Genomic DNA, 17,320 nt, shown 5'->3' with positions numbered 1-17,320 from the left:
CAACCCTAACTATTCTGTGATTCTATGAAGACTCAGAATTAAGACCCTACCCTGCTATTAATGGATGTAGCTTATTTAATGCACAAGTTTAGTTCCACTGAAGACAAGTCAATCCATAAGTTGTTCAGAAATTAAAGCCAGCAACTGGAGCTATTTCAGAAACATGAGGAGATATGAGGAGATATTACAGGGTGTCTCTGTTTCCTTTGTAAAGGCAATTTTCCCAGCTCATGTTACTTCTGCTTCACCACCAGTAGATCTAAATATTCCTAATGTATTGAAACAAACTACTGGCTCCACTAAAAAGAAGATACTGCATCTGGCTAATCGTAATTTGATCATTACCACACAGTCACAAGTTTTATGCCTCACATTAAAGAGGAAAAAAGATGACAAACTATAATTTTAGGAACTATTATTTAAGCTACTAGAACTTTAATTCACAATGACTTCATACTTATAGTAAGAAGGAGCATTACTGAAATCATTATGTATGTCATCTTCACACGTGTACAGAAAAATAGTAATGTACTGATACAAACCTGCAGCTTCTCATCCACATCATCATCACTTTCGTCCAGATCTTCATGGAGTAACCGCCACTCATATTCTACATGAACATGAGAATTAAATCTTCCAGATAGTGCTTGAGTAAGCTAAGGAAAAAAAGATGACTGTTGACACATACGTGCAGTACTTATTTTAAAACAATGTATTTAAAACCAAACAAAAAAACACTTATAGAAGGAACTTTGTTTTTTAAGTACAAATATTACTGTTATTTTAAAGATAGATTTCAGTAATCTGGAAAGTTATTGGGGTAAGTTTAAAGAATTAAGCTCTGTGACCAAATACAACACAAATAAATCAAAAGCAACTAGGCTTTTCATTAACCATTGTAGGTCCATTCTCCATTTTCTGACAATAAGCACCACATCCTATTTGCTTTGATCAAACTGTAAGTCAAAGAAAGTAACTGCAATGGCAGGTTAGTCTGAGTGAGACTCACTTCTCAAGAGGCCTTGTCCCCATTAATTCATTTTGCTTGCTTACCAAAAGTAGTAATGGTAGCCAGCTTCTCTTCATAGAATCACAGAATGGTTTAAAGATCATCTGGTCCACCCCCCACTCCCTACAGGCAGGGATTATCTTTCACTGGATAGGTTGCTCAAAGTCCCATCCAATCTGAGCACTTCCAACTCTGGGCAACAAGAAAATGGCCTTCATCCATAAAAAGTACTTTAGTGATTAGATTTCAGTGAGATATCAGCCACTTAACTCATCTAGGTTGCAAAAGACCTTGAAGATCATCGAGTCCAACCCTTAACCTATCGCTACAACATCCACCACTAAAACATGTCCCTAAGCACCGTACCTACACCCGTCTTTCAAATACCTCCAGGGATGGGGACTCAACCACTTCCCTGGGCAGCCTGTTTCAATGCTTGACAACCATTTTGGTGAAAAAGATTTTCCTAATATCCAATCCAAACCTCCCCTGGCACAACTTGAGGCTGTTTCTCTTGTCCTATTGCTTATTACTTGGGAAAAGGGACTCACCCACCTTTCTACAGCCTCCTTTCAGGTAGTTGTAGAGCGTGACAGGGTCTCCCCTCAGCCTCCTTTTTTCCAGGATAAACAACCCCAGTTCCCTCAGCCATTCCTCATGAGACTTGTGCTCCAGACCCTTCACCAGCTTTGTTGCCCTTCTCTGAACACACTCCAGCACCCCAATGCCCTTCTTACAGTAAGGACCCAAAACTGAACACAGTATTTGGGGTGTGGCCTTATCAGTGCCAAGTACAGGGGGATTATTAACTTCCCTACTCTGGCTGGCCACACCATTTCTCACACAGCCAGGATGTTCTTGGCCTTCTTAGCCATCTGGTCACACTGCTGGCTCATGTTCATGAGTATGACAGTGGTTGACCTCCACTCCCTGGTCCTTTTTGACTGGGCAGCTTTCTATCCAATCTTCCCCAAGCCTGTAGCATTGCATGGATTTGTTGTGACCCAAGTACAGGACCCAGCACTTTGGCTTTTTGAACCTCATACTACTGCTCCTGGCCCATTGATCCAGCCTGTCCAAATACCTCTGCAGAGCCTTTCTACCCTCCAGCAGATCAACACTCCCATTCAACCTGGTATCATCTGCAAACTTACTGAGGGGATCTCTACTTGTGGATCTGGGACAATAGCTCAAACAGTATCATCCCATGGCCCCAAGAAGTTTACAATTTCCAAAGCATCTAAAAAGAAATGTAATTTTCTTCTTAAAAGCATATAACATGATATAAGCATATAACTATTTCTAAGCATGTAGAATATATTTGTTGATTATTTAACTGTAAACTGTTACATACTCAGACATAATTCTGCTTATAGAGTCAAGAACACATAGAGAGATGCAACACTTACCAACTCTTCACAGTGAATATGCTTTAAACGTTTAGCTATATCAAGTGGGGTCTCTCCTGATTCATTAGCTATATTACAGCAAGAAAAGAAAGTTATGATGATAGGTGTTACTATTAACATGTCCATTACTAAAGACAAGCTTGCAAATACACAGCAAAGTACTAAACCAATACGCTCTAAAATTCATCTCTTTCCTTCACATATAGGACCCATAGCAACCCTCTGAACATGGCAAGATCTAGCAACTCAACATGAAATGATGGCCATAAAATGGCAACGTATAGCTAGGCAACAAGCTATCAGGTAAAAATCTTGGTACTTATCTAAATTGTTTAAAAAATAAGTGTAATGTATAAGTCAATTTTAGATTTGAAATAAACAGTGATTATTATTTTTTGTATAATGAAGATCATATTCATAGCGTTACAATAAACAATTGACCAGAAAATGCACTTATCCCACATTTCCTGTTTCACATCTGAAGCAGTGACAAATCTGAAACTGAAGTACACATTACTCGTTTACCTATTTCAATGGAAGCCTTCCCTCTCAGCAGCAGTTTGAGGCACTCAACGTTGTCCGTCAGACAGCAGTAATGCAAGGCTGTGCTACCTTTACATGTTTGTTTATCTAGATTGCCACTATTTGAGAACAAGAAAGAAGAAAGTTGATTAAACTTGGTTTCCTACCCTATTTTTATAAACCTCTCTCATGACAAGATTTTCAAAGAAGAAAATTACATTTGCAAATAACAGAATTACTTTTAGTATTTGTATTACTGGGCATAAAAGCAGCATCAATAATATTTTAACAGTTTTCCATACACTTACCTGTTCTGCACTAAAAAGTCAACTATATGAAGGGATGTTCGATCAACTGACCTAACAGCAAGGTGCAGTGCTGTTTCGTCTTGCTCCTAAGAATAAAATAAAAGAACACATTTGTTTCTTCTCATCTTCAGAGAAGCAGAAATTTTATTAAGACATAAATTAGATAAATTAAAACATTTAATTGCAAAATATTCAGAAATGTTACCATTAAAACATGTCTTGTGAAGACATTTATTGCTTCCCTTTGCATTGAAAACAGATTATTGAATGACTTTTAATGTTTTAATATACTTAAAACATGATAGTATTTGGAAACTATTTTAGATTAAACTACTATCTTTTATTACTGTTAAATGACATCATTACAATGAAAAGTATTCAGAGCAGTGTTTTAAATCTTATTTTCAAGTAAGAAAAAACAGTCCTTCTTAATTAATGAAAGCACATTGCACTTGTAACAATTTGTGTAATAAAATTTGCAACACTTACATGGCCATTGGCCAGCGGAATTTTTTCTGTGAGATCCACACCATCAGCATATACTTGGACTAATCCAAGAATGTCTCTTGATTTGACTGCTTCACAAAGAGCATGTAATTTAGCTGCATTGTCAGCATGCTTTTTCCTTGCATATTTTCTCTCAATATACTTGGCAGTAATATAATCTTTTCTTGCATTCCTGAAATTGAATATCATTTACTTCTATTACTTTTAACAGAAGATGCGCATTAGAATTTCCATAAGCACATGCAAGTAATTTGAAATAAAATCTGGGAAAGACTTTCTCATTATGATCATTTTTCTTTTTAAATATGCATGTAAGACATTCAGTCTTGTATTTCCAGTATGAAATGCAGCTACAGAAGGTGAATTAAATATCGTAATACAAAGACAGACTATGAATTGTCCCCTCTGAACTCCTGTGAAGTTGAGATCAAGATTACTCAGCTCTATGTACAGAAGATACATCAAAGCTTCATAATGCTGGTTTGCTCACAGTAAGCTTGCAGGTTTATGTTTACCTGACTTGTACTGCTACGCAGGCTGGAAAGATATGGAAGGCACAGGACACACAAACCTGTCTTATACCCCTGCATAGACTATATGGGCCTTTTATCTCTATTCACAACAGTGAGTATGTTCTGTAAAGCAGCTCTTCACCACAACTGTAACAGGGAGGCTGTAGTGGAGTTTTTATTTTTGCCTCTAAACTGAAGTGAAAACTTAGCACCCTTGAATCAATTTGCTGTTGACTCACAGCTAACAAATGACTACTCTTCTTCCCATCACAGCAAGACAGGAGCTTGCATGCCTCCCAAAGGCATAAATCCTTACCAGCTCTTGGGATGTACACAGCAGTGCATGAAAGACATTTAACAAAGCCATACTTTATCATCTAGATACTGTATAACCATCAAAGAGTAAAAAAAAAATCCAAATAGTAAATTGAATCAATTGATAGCTCTTGTTCCTGAAGTATTCCTTCAGTTTTTAAAAAGTGTCTGTTTTTAAAAAGCCCCAAATTAATATGCAGATGTATCAAAAGAAATTATTTTTTAAAATATCAATTTTAGAAGTCTTCTTATGCTATTGATTTAGTACTCAGTGAAATTACTGGTGATTTTAATCATGACTATTAATGACTTTTAATCATGACTATTAATATTTTGTATTATTATTGATAGTGGTAGTAATAAAATTATTTAAACTGCATGGTTTAACACTGGTTCTGTCAGAAAGCCTTTCTGGTGAAAGTCCAGATAATGTAAAATCAGCTTCATCCAAAGCCAATTCTTCTGTGTTTGTTTCTGCATCATTTACCAGCTCTTTTACGATGGAGTAGTATCCAGCCAAGTAGACAGCTGTCCTTGCTGTGTCTCTGCCATCACTATTCAGTGTTTTTGAGGAATTCAATTAAATGTTCTGTCTTTATTCCACATAGTTATGGACTTAAGTTCTAGGTGTACTTTCTAAACAGTAGACGCTCCGTAATTTCAAGTAAAACATGCACTTTACTCCAACTTCTGTTTTGTTTTAATAGCACAGAATTAATAGCTTCTTTTTTAATCTTTACCCAGTGAGTCTTTATAAATCTCAACAAGCCATGTTTGATTTGTTTCTTCCCCACAAATCATGATTCAGAGTTGGTAAAATAATCCTTACTATAAGGGAAGGTACAATCAGATAAAGTTCAATAAAACAGACATGCAAAGCATTCAGTAAAAAAAGGTTTACTCCCTGGCCATATAAGGCTATATATAAGACGTTACACATCTCTCTACAGATTTATTGATGCAAATCATAACGGCACAACCCATTAGCCATATGAAATTAAATGCCTGCCTTTTTCAAAAGTAGTGGCTCTTTACTTACATATCACTGCTTGGATTAGGTTTGACCACCTCATCAACTGGCAGACAGAATTCCATGATCTCATTAAACCCAGCATTCCCAATATTCTTTGCAAGCTGTTAAAAAAAAAAAATAAATCCACAGCTCTCTTAATAAATATGTTCAGTTTCTGGCCACGCGCGTACTGGTGGGAGGACAAGGAAAAGGGAGCTGGGACTTTGTTTCTGATTCCTAGTTCTGCTACTGTTTCAGCAATCATTAATAGATTAGGTACCTTTTCTGGATGTTAGGGATTTAATACACAAAAAAGTAACTGCAGAATAATCCATCAAGACACCAGTTTGTCCAATAAATGCAAATACTTTGTGCTGGATATGAACTGTCACAGAGTAGCTGATATGCGGTAACTTCTTTGTGTAGCAAAGCTGAATACATTTTCTTCCTTTGAGGATTAAAGTTGTCTTCTAAAATAATGCTAAATAATTAATGGCATAAATATTTGTGAAGTTCTTCAATTTTTAATCTGAGAGGCACATTTACATGTCAAACAGCTGTGTTCTTTTAAAAAGCAACCAAGGGCGAAAAGACATGAAAAATATGAAGCCTCCACAAATTTGAATTCTAAGATCCAGCAAAGTTTACAGTAAGACACTATGTTCCAGGAGGTTCCCTTAAAATTGAAGAGTTAAGCTTTTTTACATTACTTCTATCCAGAGGCAACTTTTAGGATTGGAACAATATATTATTAAAGTGACAAAAATGTACCTGTGCTGGAAGTATTATATAGTGCTATTTTTAAGTTAATAAAAACAATTTGATTACCAGAAGTTCAGATGTTCCCAGCACATCTAACGTAAGTGATTGCATTCTGGAATAGTGAACACCAAGTTCTCTATGGATTCCTGAGCATTCAATGCAAGTTAGAATTCCCAAGTTTGTTGAAAGCCAGGTAGGATCTGAAACAGAAAGTACACACAGAACTAAAATTTATTCAGGCAATTATTTCATTCTAGAAAATGTAGTATACAGAAATGAAATTCTGTAAAATAGAGTCCTGTACATGAATTGTCAGGTTTTTTAATTTATGTCTTTACATTTACTGTATTCGTGAAAGAAGTGAATAATGTATTTTTTTCGGGGGTTGTGGAACGTAAAGGGTATTGCTCTTCAAGGGAGCTGCATAAACAGCCTGGTTTGTCATTCTGCACACAGCTTTCAGGAACTGCATTTTATCACCACCAGTATAATGGCGTTACATTCTCAACTGGGGGTATAGTGCAGTTCAAACTGAAATAACAATGCCTACAGGGGGTTTTTTGTATTTCAAGTACAGACTTCAGAATAAGTGAGGCAGCAGTGATTCTGCAGTATACATACAGCACCACACCACAAAGGATTCTTACTCAACTATTTTGAAGATACTAAGGCTCATCCCTCTCCTTTTGTAACCCTTCCTTGTCTTTTCTCCTGGTATTTTGCATTCTTGCTATAACATTCCTGCATCTTCCAGTAAAATAATTAATATCTGAAAATTTAGACAGGTAATTCATTTATTTGATAAATGTTTGGTAGTAGCCATTTAGAATCTTTTCCTTTGAAGACAGTAGGATTGTCTCTTCCCATAGTTTTATATAGTATCTATTGCTGGAAGTTTGTATTGATTTATAAAATGCATACAGCCTCAGATCTGATGTTTTTTGAGCTAGTTTCAGATCAAAACCACCTAAGAACTGTAGTGCCTCTGTAACATAAAAGAACACAGGAAACAGCAGGATTTAGAAAATAATTTGAAGAGGATTAAAGTAGAAATTCATTGACCAACAAACCCAACACCGCAGACTATAGTCAGCAAGTGCATTCATTTCCAAATGAGCAGTCTTAAGACATATTTTCTGGCTCATTCTCAAAGTCAAACATACAAAGACAAAAAAAAAACCCAACAAAACAAACCCAGAATAAATACTAAAAAGAGATGTACTGGGAAAATGCTTCAAGTCTCACACTGCTGTCCAGTTTTACCTAAATCTTATGTAAAATACGGGCTCATAAAATAAGTTCCATTGATTTATATAAGCAAAAATTACAATTAGAATAATACATGGGAGAAGAATAAGCTTCTTAGTAACTTTTCTCCCTACTGACAATATGCATATAAGCAAATCAATCTTACTAAAATAGAGCAATTTAATTGTTAGCATATTCTACTGTGTGTATAATCTTTGTGAGACAGGGAGTAAAAGTGAAAGCATAAAACATCAGCTTAAATTACTCTCATGAGACACAGAATTTTTACCAGCTAGAAATATGCTTAATTGAGTCACCTTGTGCTCCGCAGTCACAACACACATCATTTCCAGTCATCCTCTGGACTTCAGATATAATTTCTTTTGTCAGTTCCTGGACAATATTATTTTCTCCTGTGTTATCATCTCCTTTGAATGCATTATTTAAAGCTTCCTCTTTGCTGTTTTGTAGCACAGATGTCCATCTAAAATGGCAGTAATATTTTGCTATTAAATGTTTCAGCACTTCTGAAGTTCAAGGTAACGTTTCAGTAGAACACCAGTATCAAAAATAAATTAACAGAGTAACTCACATTTGACATTCCTGTTCATCCTCCGCTTGAAAGTGGTACGTTCTGTCATCTGCACAATAAATAATTCACATACTGATTAAAAAAAAAATGATTAAAAAACTGATTTTGCAGAAATCTCTCAGAAAAATCTAAAATTAATAATTGATGTGTGACTCCTGAGGTCTCTAGTCTCATCACTGGAACGCTGGCAAGCAAAAAGTCTCTTTACCAAGTTTCATTCTTACTACTGAGAGTTCATCTATGTTTACACCCATCTTTACAAAAGGTGCCTTGTTACTCTTAATACAGAAACTGTTTTCTCCTGTGCTGTGCTTCAACTGATTAAGCAGCAGCAGAGCATAGTAATTTTTCCATGTTCTAGATGCAATCTCAGTAATGACAAGTCTAAAGTTCTACTGGGGGTGGTAGTGGTGTGCGTATGTGTAAAATATAGAGTCCATATTTGAGTTCATCTGTGTATGTAAGAAAGATCTAACGTTTCCAAATGAGCTCTTAAAACCACAGTAACCAAAAATGGCAAAACAAATTTGACAGACACAAAGTCCAATTACAATCAGAGTAAATGCCAAGATGTTTCAGTTAAATCAAGCTCAAAAAATCTCATTTACTGCTATTTTTGTAATTCTAGGCATTGTTAACATAGTGTACTATTAAAGAAAAAATGTATAACAGATTTTAAGTCTATGAAACAAGTGAGACATGATTCAGTTTAATGACTGAGTTGCAGTCAAAATTAGAACTGTGGATGAGAAGAACGTAGGTAAAACTACTGGCAAAAAGATATTCTAGGCTGAAAATTCTTAAAGTTTGAGAAATATTCACCCCAAAAGGTATTGAAAGATAGTTTCAGGCATGAAAAACATTAAAGAAAGTGAGGATACATGAAAGGACAGAAAGGAAAGTGCTAGATAATTACGAGATTTTATCTTGCCATCATATACAGGAATTTTCTGTTTGTAAAAAAACAAGGAATGTTTTTAAACTCTATAGTAAAATAAAGTGAAAAAGTGATCTAGAGAATGCTGATTACATCTTGTCATGTGGATGATGGGACAAATGATAACATCACGATATGCTGATATTTGGCCCCAGGCTACCAACAAAGAAAGAAAGTGAAAAGTAAACAGGGAAGACACCTTGCTTGTGCAAAAATGGAAAAGCTGTGTATTGCATACAAGAGTACTAGTCTATTAACGTAAGTAGCGTATCTTACATTTACAAATACAAAAGAACTTTACAATCTGGTAAAGGAACAAATGAGGAACAGATTTATATTCCTCTTCCCAAATAATTTCAGATATGTATTTTAGTAATGTGTTCTTCTGAGTCCATAAATAAAATCCTCAAGTGTGCCAGCGAGAAAACAAAGGAAGCATTCTACAATGCAAGTTTGTGTCATCCCATTCAGTTTCCCAAATTATTAATTTTTGGTGGTTTTAATACATAGACTCTCACCTTTATCTATTATGAGATAACAAAACTAAAAAGGTTTTCGGTCAGAGTTACATTGCAACCACTATGCTTAAATTTTAAGAAGTTTTTGTCATGGTTTAAAAGGTTCTTTTGATCTTGTACAAAAGTTGTGACTTCTCAAGATGATCAGCTATGACATTTTCAATATAAAGAGTGGTGTCACAGCAAAAATATCGTTAGTCTATTGTAAGGTAACACAAAACAATATAGAAAGGAGTAAATACAGCTTTAAAACCAAGTGGTTTTCCAAAGAAACAGCTACAGTTGGCTGCATTACGCTAAAATAAGTCAAATGGTAAACTGTCACAGGAAGGGAAAGCATCCTACAATTGCAAAACTGTTGAAGTGGGTTATTGACACACCTACAGAAATAACGCAAAACTCTAATATTAGCGACAAGTAAAAAGACCTGAACAACAAACCTACGTGATATGAGGTCAAAACATTTTTTCTCTTCTGGGTTTGTTTTCACTTGGCAGGTTAACAGATTGAGCTTTGCTGGAGGTCGGTTAGCCTATTTGAAGACAAAACACGCACATTTTAGTATACTGATACTGACTAAGCCCTGCAGTCCAAAAACAGAGGGTAGCATCCCACTGGCCAAAAAGACTTGACAAATAGCTGTTAATTTTTAAGGCACCCACAGTTTTTATTTATGTTTTCTTCTGCATCATGGTTTGTAAATTAGATTTTCTTATACTGTATACTATATCTTATACTATAAGCTATTTTGCTTACAGATAACTGGATAGCCCCTAGAATTTTGAAAGGGCAGAGGGCTAAAATCACTTTAATTATCACTACTCTGATCCCCCTACTAGTAACACTTCTCTGAAGGGATCAGGTATGACAAAGACAGATTAATTTTACCTAAGTTTAAGAAGACATTTAGACATTTAGTTAAAAAAAAATTCATTGTCTAGGTTTTCATCAAATAATTTGATTTCTGTTAATGTCCTCAAAGAAAGCCTTGATAACCAGTTTAGAACAAACACTCCAATTTTAAATGGTAAAGGGACACACTGGAGGAAAATAAGTTTGCACAGAGCAGTCTTGCAACAAACATGCAAAACTAAACTGAGATAGTTCATTACTAAAAAATGTACTAAACCAAAATACATTCTATAATGACACATATTTTCTAGTCAGGTTCCTCTTAGCTATTTCAGTTCCTTACTGAATAAGAAGTGGCAATATTTTACTAAAAGCAAAATTCACAGGCAAATTCATTTTGGAAAAGTCTCATAAAGGCCACAGACTTTTCAAATAGCATCTCTGCACTAATCTCCTTTACCTTAACCTGCCTGTTCTACAGACCCGGGGTAGGGCCTAGAAAGATGTTATGTTTGTAACCTTGAGTTTAGGAATGGTTTGCACTTGCTACAATGGATTACTAGTTTCGCTTTTTTTTTCGAGTAAGTAAATCAGAAAGCAGATTTAACTAGAGACACTTTGCTCTAGACAGTAATATCTGAAAATAGTAATTTCAATCATTCAATTTACTATAAAGATAGCAATATACATATACACATTACCACACTTATTGGTGCATTCTAACAATTTTAATCTATCGAGTTAATAAAACAAGAGTAATCATCTGAACAAGAACTATTATCAAATGAAGCTGAACTATCACATAATATAATTAACTTGCAATGAATCATAAGAAGCATAGATTTTTCTCTCTTCTAAATCTATTGATGAAAACATTTCATTCGAAAAAGGGAGAACAAGTCTGAAGAGCTTAAGTTTCCTTGAAACAATGTAGCACAGCCAAAATAAGAACAGCATCATCATCATATCTGAAGACCACTAAAAAATTCAAAACCATGGAGAAACGTAAGAAGGGAAACAATTATGGATTTCTTTTTCCTGTTAAAAAAGAAAAAAAAAGCAGCACAGTGTCCTTGAAAAACAGCATGCTGATGCTTTGCCCAGCAAAAGCAGCAGACAAAGTCATTCATGCTTTCAAACAACAAACCTGCAGGTCACTTGCTGGGCAATGTAAAACAAATTGTACCCAAGAGAGGTGTTGCAGGCAGCAAGATGACAATTAATTGACAACCACATTGGATTCTCTGCCTAGTAAATAGCTTTTCAAATTCCACACATTGCTTTTAGCAGTAAAAGCTCATACAGTTTTCATTATTTTAGCCTATCAATGACAAGAGTTCTTTGTAACTATAAGCATGCAAGAAAACATCTTGAAAATGCCAGCTTGGGCCCATTTTCTCACTTATATTTAAATATACTTACTACCCATAGCACTAAAGTTTTCTTTGTTTACATTTTTAATGTAACTGTCTAAGAAGTGCCCATAAGTTGCCTATAATGAAAATACAGAATAAAGCAAGCAAAAATCAAAATGTAAGTATTTGGTAAATAAGCCACTGGGCAACTCATATATACCTTTATCACAGGCTTTACAAGAATGTGAAAATGCAAATAAATTCAGGTTAAGAAAGAACCCACTTGCCACAGGACTTCGGATCTAAAGCATATTCAGGACCTAAAGAAATGCTTCAGAGACATCTAAAGGACCAATATACACAGAACTCATCCCTCTGGATAGAGGAAGGCGGCATAGGAACTCTGCATCAGGTCTGAGAACTCAAATAAATGGCTGTAACAACATAAAACAAATCCTTGACTAATCTGCTGATCTTGGAATCCAAACATACTCCAAAGCTTTTAACTGAAGATTTCCTAACTTGAAGTCAGCATTAACAAAGGTATTAAAAATCCCTGACATCCTCACATGTAGCTGATACCACCTCATCCATGCTTCAACCCTGTAGCCAAGGTTGTAGCCATAGCCTCCCCCTATCCACCTCCCCAATATGTGCCCATTACTTGGCAGACAACACACTTCTATCACATAGCAAATACTGCCTGGGGAGAAGTTAGATTCACAAGACAAGGGGAGGTAAGGCTGTATAAATTCCTTACTCACACAAGGCTGTAGTGGATCCAGACATTTGGCAGGATTACTAGACACTGGAAGTAGAAGACAGTAACAAATGTGTAACTGCTATTACACTCTTTGTTTAAAACTTCTGAGCTTTACTTTACTGCTCGAGTCTCTGAGGAGACAAATTTCAGACTACTGCTGAATTTTTGGACACCCATGATAACACACCAAGAACTTGAAAAGATGTGCTCCCACCTTCCATACCATACATTCAGACTTCAGCATCAACTCATGTTCCTTCCTGTCAAAATGGAAATCCTCCATCCAGCAAAACTGACTTATAATTTGTTCTGGCAACAAACAGTAAGTGTAGGAACCAAAAGTTTAGGCCTCTAAGACAATTCCAAGAAGTGTCATGATGCAAAGCTGATTTTTACAAAAGGCATGAGCCTACTTAACAGACTGGCTGGCTGATTTCATTGTGCCAACTGGGTATCACAGTAATTTACTTAAGAATCAAAAGATTCAACCTGATTCTTTTGCCTTCAGATTGTCCTGTTAATCATAATGGTAGACTGAAGTTTCCAGTAGTAAAGAAAGAACAACAAAAATTATCTTTTGATAATGAGTCTCTTCTATTCCTTTTCTGCAGACAACGAGTACATTTCGTTTAAACTCTTTATACACAAGTCAACTTCGAGGCATCTGAGGTTCCTGAAATATAAGTTTTCCCCTTACAACTTCTTGATCCAGAAACCACTCAGGAATTCCTATTTACACGGCTCAATCTGCTTCTATCATTGTTTCTTCATCCACATGCGTTAAATTGATGTCAGGTAGACGTCAGACAATTTCCAACTGCTAATAATTACACAAAGCAGCACCGTCTGGTTTTCTAATCAACCACTGCCTTGCATGTTGCTCTGTGAATGCTAATTTCTTTGAATCTTTTAGTTCTCTGAAAGTGTAACTTCTGCACCTATGCCCATGCAGACACATGTATCCAATGTTACAGCTGGGTGACCAACAGAGAACCAACCATATTCTCTCCAGGAGAGCACCTGGCAGGCAAACTGAAGTCAGAATATAGCATCTGCAACTGCCTTAAGACAGCTGTTCTAGAAACTAACTGAAAAAAAAATAAAAATAGTCCTCGTAAAGAGAGACTACATGACCAAAGAACAGAAATCCATGAAGTATATCCAGCCTTTAAAGGAAAAGCATTTACAAATTTGTTTTTGATAAAGCAAACAAAACTGACAACTGAATTTCTGAGAGATGGTTCATTTTGATGAACAGCTGGGAAGAGAGAATGACATACCATATTTTAGAGATAGGAGATATCAACCCCGGGAAAGCTTGGAAATCAACGTTGCTGCTTCAGAACATTCAGAAGACATTCAGAGCAACCCAGAATATTCTTAAACAGAAATTGCTTCTACCCATTTCAACATCTATGAAACAAGCATTAATTTATTTTACACAAAACTGCCATTGATACATAAGGGGGAAGTGAGCAAATAAGTAAAAACACTTTTTAGGAGTGTATTTTAAAACAAGAAGGTAGCCTTTTAATTTTGTAATATAAAAAGATCAAGACCAAACCTACGAAACTCACTTATCTAACTCACATTTAAGTATCTACCTTAGCAACTGATTTCCAGCTACAGCTCCACTGACTTCAGTGGGAACTTACAACTTCTAAAAATGTTGGACCATCTGGTAGAAAGCTTATAAAAGAGAGAAGAACAACAGTATCCTGATAGACTCAGTAACTGCACTTGCATGTGAAAGTTTTAAAATGCTGCTCTGTAAGTGCATTTTGTAGCCTCTGCCAGCTCTATGCTGCCCTAGCTCCACTCCTACTGGTACCACCACAGCATGCCCTATGCCAAGTGCATTTACAGCACACAGGGACACCAGCATTGAATAGACTAACAGACTTTTTCAGACAAAGATGCACTCATACATGCTCAAATGAGAAGAGGGATAAACTAGTGCACAACTCCAAAGCCATAGTAATGACTCTACTCTGCCTGGTTTTGCTCTCCTCCTTAACTCCTGGTTGTCAATTCAGATGGCAACAGCTTGTGGTTAGATGTACAAATGAGAGATTGATTCATTTTTGCTGCCAGGGTCAACTCGTAGTCATGGTAACAGGCATAACAGGATGAAGAACAACATGGTTCATAGCAGGATCAAGAAACAGGATTGTTTATTAGACCAAGAATGGGAAATACTGTCTCTGAGTTGATTTTTGCCTCAACAAACTTTTCTTTGAATTTTTGAGAATGCAATATAAAGAAGAAAAGTTATGGGAAAGCAGAAACAGCAGAGTTCAAAGCCAAGTGTAAAAAGTCCAAACTGTAAAAATACAAAGTTTTAAAACTTTAAGTGTAAATATTAAAAGTTTGTTAATGTGTTTCAAATATTGGCAGCAAAGAAAGAGGGACTTGTAACTCTCTTGTCATTCTGGTAAAAGTTGCCTTCAGAGCTGATTTCCCCCAGCAGCTACTACCCAGGAAAGCTACCTTCATAATACGTATCAGCAAAACTGAGGGAAAGAAGAGATTCAGCATTCTCTCAGTTTGTCTTGTGAATATAAAAAGTTGTTTAACCTGTATCTAAAAGATGGCTTAATGCCCAACCATATCTTTCAGCAAGATAGATAAGTTAGAATTTGTATTTTTAGATAGTCTGGTAAAATGTGAACAGTTAACATGAACTGAGTCATTAATGAAAGCCATTTTTTTCCCATTAACAGTCATGAGCATTAAATCAGTTGTATTTTTAGATACTGTGTGTATGTCTTGATATATTTCTGAAACACTGCCTTAAAAAAAAAAAGTATCCATCATTTTCAAAATGCTGCACCAGGAATCTAACTAATTCCAAATTATAAATATAGACCAGCATAGCTTGCCTTTTTGTATTAGCAACCATGTACATAAAATACTGTAAACAAATACTTACTGTACCATGGGAAATTGTAAGAAACCCATTTTTAACTGAGCACTTCCTTTTCTGCCACACTTTTCTGATTCTGGTTTAAGGGGGAGAAAAACAAAAAAGTGACTCAGGTTTTAATATACTTAGTATTGCCTCGCTTCAGCTCTCAAGACCTGATTTTTTCAACGGAATCCAGCAGTACTTACCCATCACTTTTCTTGTACAGACTACCATTTCGTTCAGTGCCATGTTCCTTGTTTCCCTGAGGCTGATGTAAACTGTAAGCTGTACTCTGACGAATCTGAGAATCCTGAAACATACAGAACAGCAATTTGTAATGCATTCCACACTTTCAACCAAAACATCCCCCCTGTTAATGAGTTTCAGGCTCTTTCCTTCCTGCTCTAATACTACAGGACAAATGAAACACATTTTTCCTCTCAATGAGAGAGAACAAGACCCATTCCTTCTTTTGGAGGGCACAAAAAGCATTTGAGAAGTAGCCATTATCAGCACCTGCCACAGCCTGTTACTTGCGTTAGTTTAGCTTTACTGTTGGCCTTAATATATAATTTTTTTTACCCCCAAAATTAAATGAGCAGCAGGTGTTCCAACTCATGCAAACAGTGCACTGTATAAACACTCAGTATTATTATTATTACCTGTAATTCCTAGTGCACCCTTCCATTGTAAAAAACAATTACATATATAAATTTGAAGAAGTGGTTTTCCTTGTGCAAACTGAGTCAAGTTACTGTCTGAAAAGAGAAGAGACCTCCTGGAAACATAGTTCATGAGGCATACAGAAAATTGAAGTTACTGCCATAAGAAGAATAATTTAAACCAAAATATTGTGAACAAAGTAGAGTGCTAGGACAGGACAAAGATTAACTAAATTCTTCTCACTGCTCTCAGAAGTGCCCAAAGGCAGGACTCACTGTCACAAGAGTTCAACTTAAAAAGCAAGAACCTGATAACGAGGAATCTGATGTGCCATGGTACATTAGCAGCAGCAACATGATGGAATGGACTTTTCAACGCATTCAGTAACAAGGACTAGTTTTCTTTTCTGCCACCTTTGCTCTATGGATGCAATACACCTCTGTTATATATGGCAGATAACAGAAGTATAGTGAGGGAAAAAAACCCACAAAGGAAGCAGCTCGCTTAAATGACTACGAGCTATTCTAAGCAAAAACTTAAGAGCTATTAAGAAATAGCTCTTAACTTACTAATTTGATAAAAAACTTTTTTGCTAAACGATGAGATAGTGTGTCTTAGATATAGTAGGAGTACATTCACAAGATACATAATTGGGGTTTTCAGAGTATACACATGATAAAGTATACAGAGATATAAAAACTATAAATTAAGAAGATAGTTTCTCTCTAATTGCAATTAGCTTCATGCATTTTATCAGCCTTATCTAAGACACTTTGGATACAAGCAGGGGAAAAAGACAACTAAAACCAAGAATACACTTGTATTGTGCTTTCCCTAGAGATTGCCAGCTCAGACGGAATGATGCTCCTTTACAAGCTCCAGCAGCACATTCTGCTACCAAAGCTACTAATGCAGCCAAAGCTGTTCAAGATTCTCCTCAACAGTAGTGGAAACATGACAGGTCTGAAATACGATGGCAGGGACAGAGCTACCACCTGCTCCCCTGTGTTCAGCGCACTTAGGACTCCTCACCTCCAGGCTGCAGGATCTCAGGCTCATCCTGAATACAGTGCAAGAGCTTGGTGGTCCCAAGAACCATGAGTTGAGCTCAGGGGTGGCTGCAGTACT

At 36.1% G+C, this 17,320-nt stretch overlaps 1 protein-coding gene across 1 annotated transcript in view; it reads right to left on the bottom strand.

Annotated features, from left to right (window-relative positions):
* Window positions 1-542: 542 nt before the first annotated feature.
* Window positions 543-17,320, bottom strand: part of ASAP2 (ArfGAP with SH3 domain, ankyrin repeat and PH domain 2) — a gene marked incomplete at both ends in the record, with an annotated part of 51,437 nt that continues 34,659 nt past the window's right edge. The window contains 12 exons of the mRNA XM_010021321.1: window positions 543-656; window positions 2,419-2,486; window positions 2,944-3,059; window positions 3,249-3,334; window positions 3,738-3,927; window positions 5,622-5,716; window positions 6,423-6,556; window positions 7,922-8,088; window positions 8,197-8,245; window positions 10,096-10,183; window positions 15,554-15,623; window positions 15,736-15,839. Of these exons, the coding sequence (XP_010019623.1) occupies window positions 543-656; window positions 2,419-2,486; window positions 2,944-3,059; window positions 3,249-3,334; window positions 3,738-3,927; window positions 5,622-5,716; window positions 6,423-6,556; window positions 7,922-8,088; window positions 8,197-8,245; window positions 10,096-10,183; window positions 15,554-15,623; window positions 15,736-15,839 (1,281 nt within the window). The remainder of the gene's footprint in view (window positions 657-2,418; window positions 2,487-2,943; window positions 3,060-3,248; window positions 3,335-3,737; window positions 3,928-5,621; window positions 5,717-6,422; window positions 6,557-7,921; window positions 8,089-8,196; window positions 8,246-10,095; window positions 10,184-15,553; window positions 15,624-15,735; window positions 15,840-17,320) is intronic.

Source organism: Nestor notabilis, unplaced genomic scaffold, assembly GCF_000696875.1.
Source record: "Nestor notabilis isolate BGI_N333 unplaced genomic scaffold, ASM69687v1 scaffold7589, whole genome shotgun sequence".
Taxonomy (NCBI): domain Eukaryota; kingdom Metazoa; phylum Chordata; class Aves; order Psittaciformes; family Psittacidae; genus Nestor; species Nestor notabilis.
The sequence above is the reverse complement of the archived record's forward strand: the minus strand, read 5'-3'. Positions and strand labels throughout refer to the sequence as shown.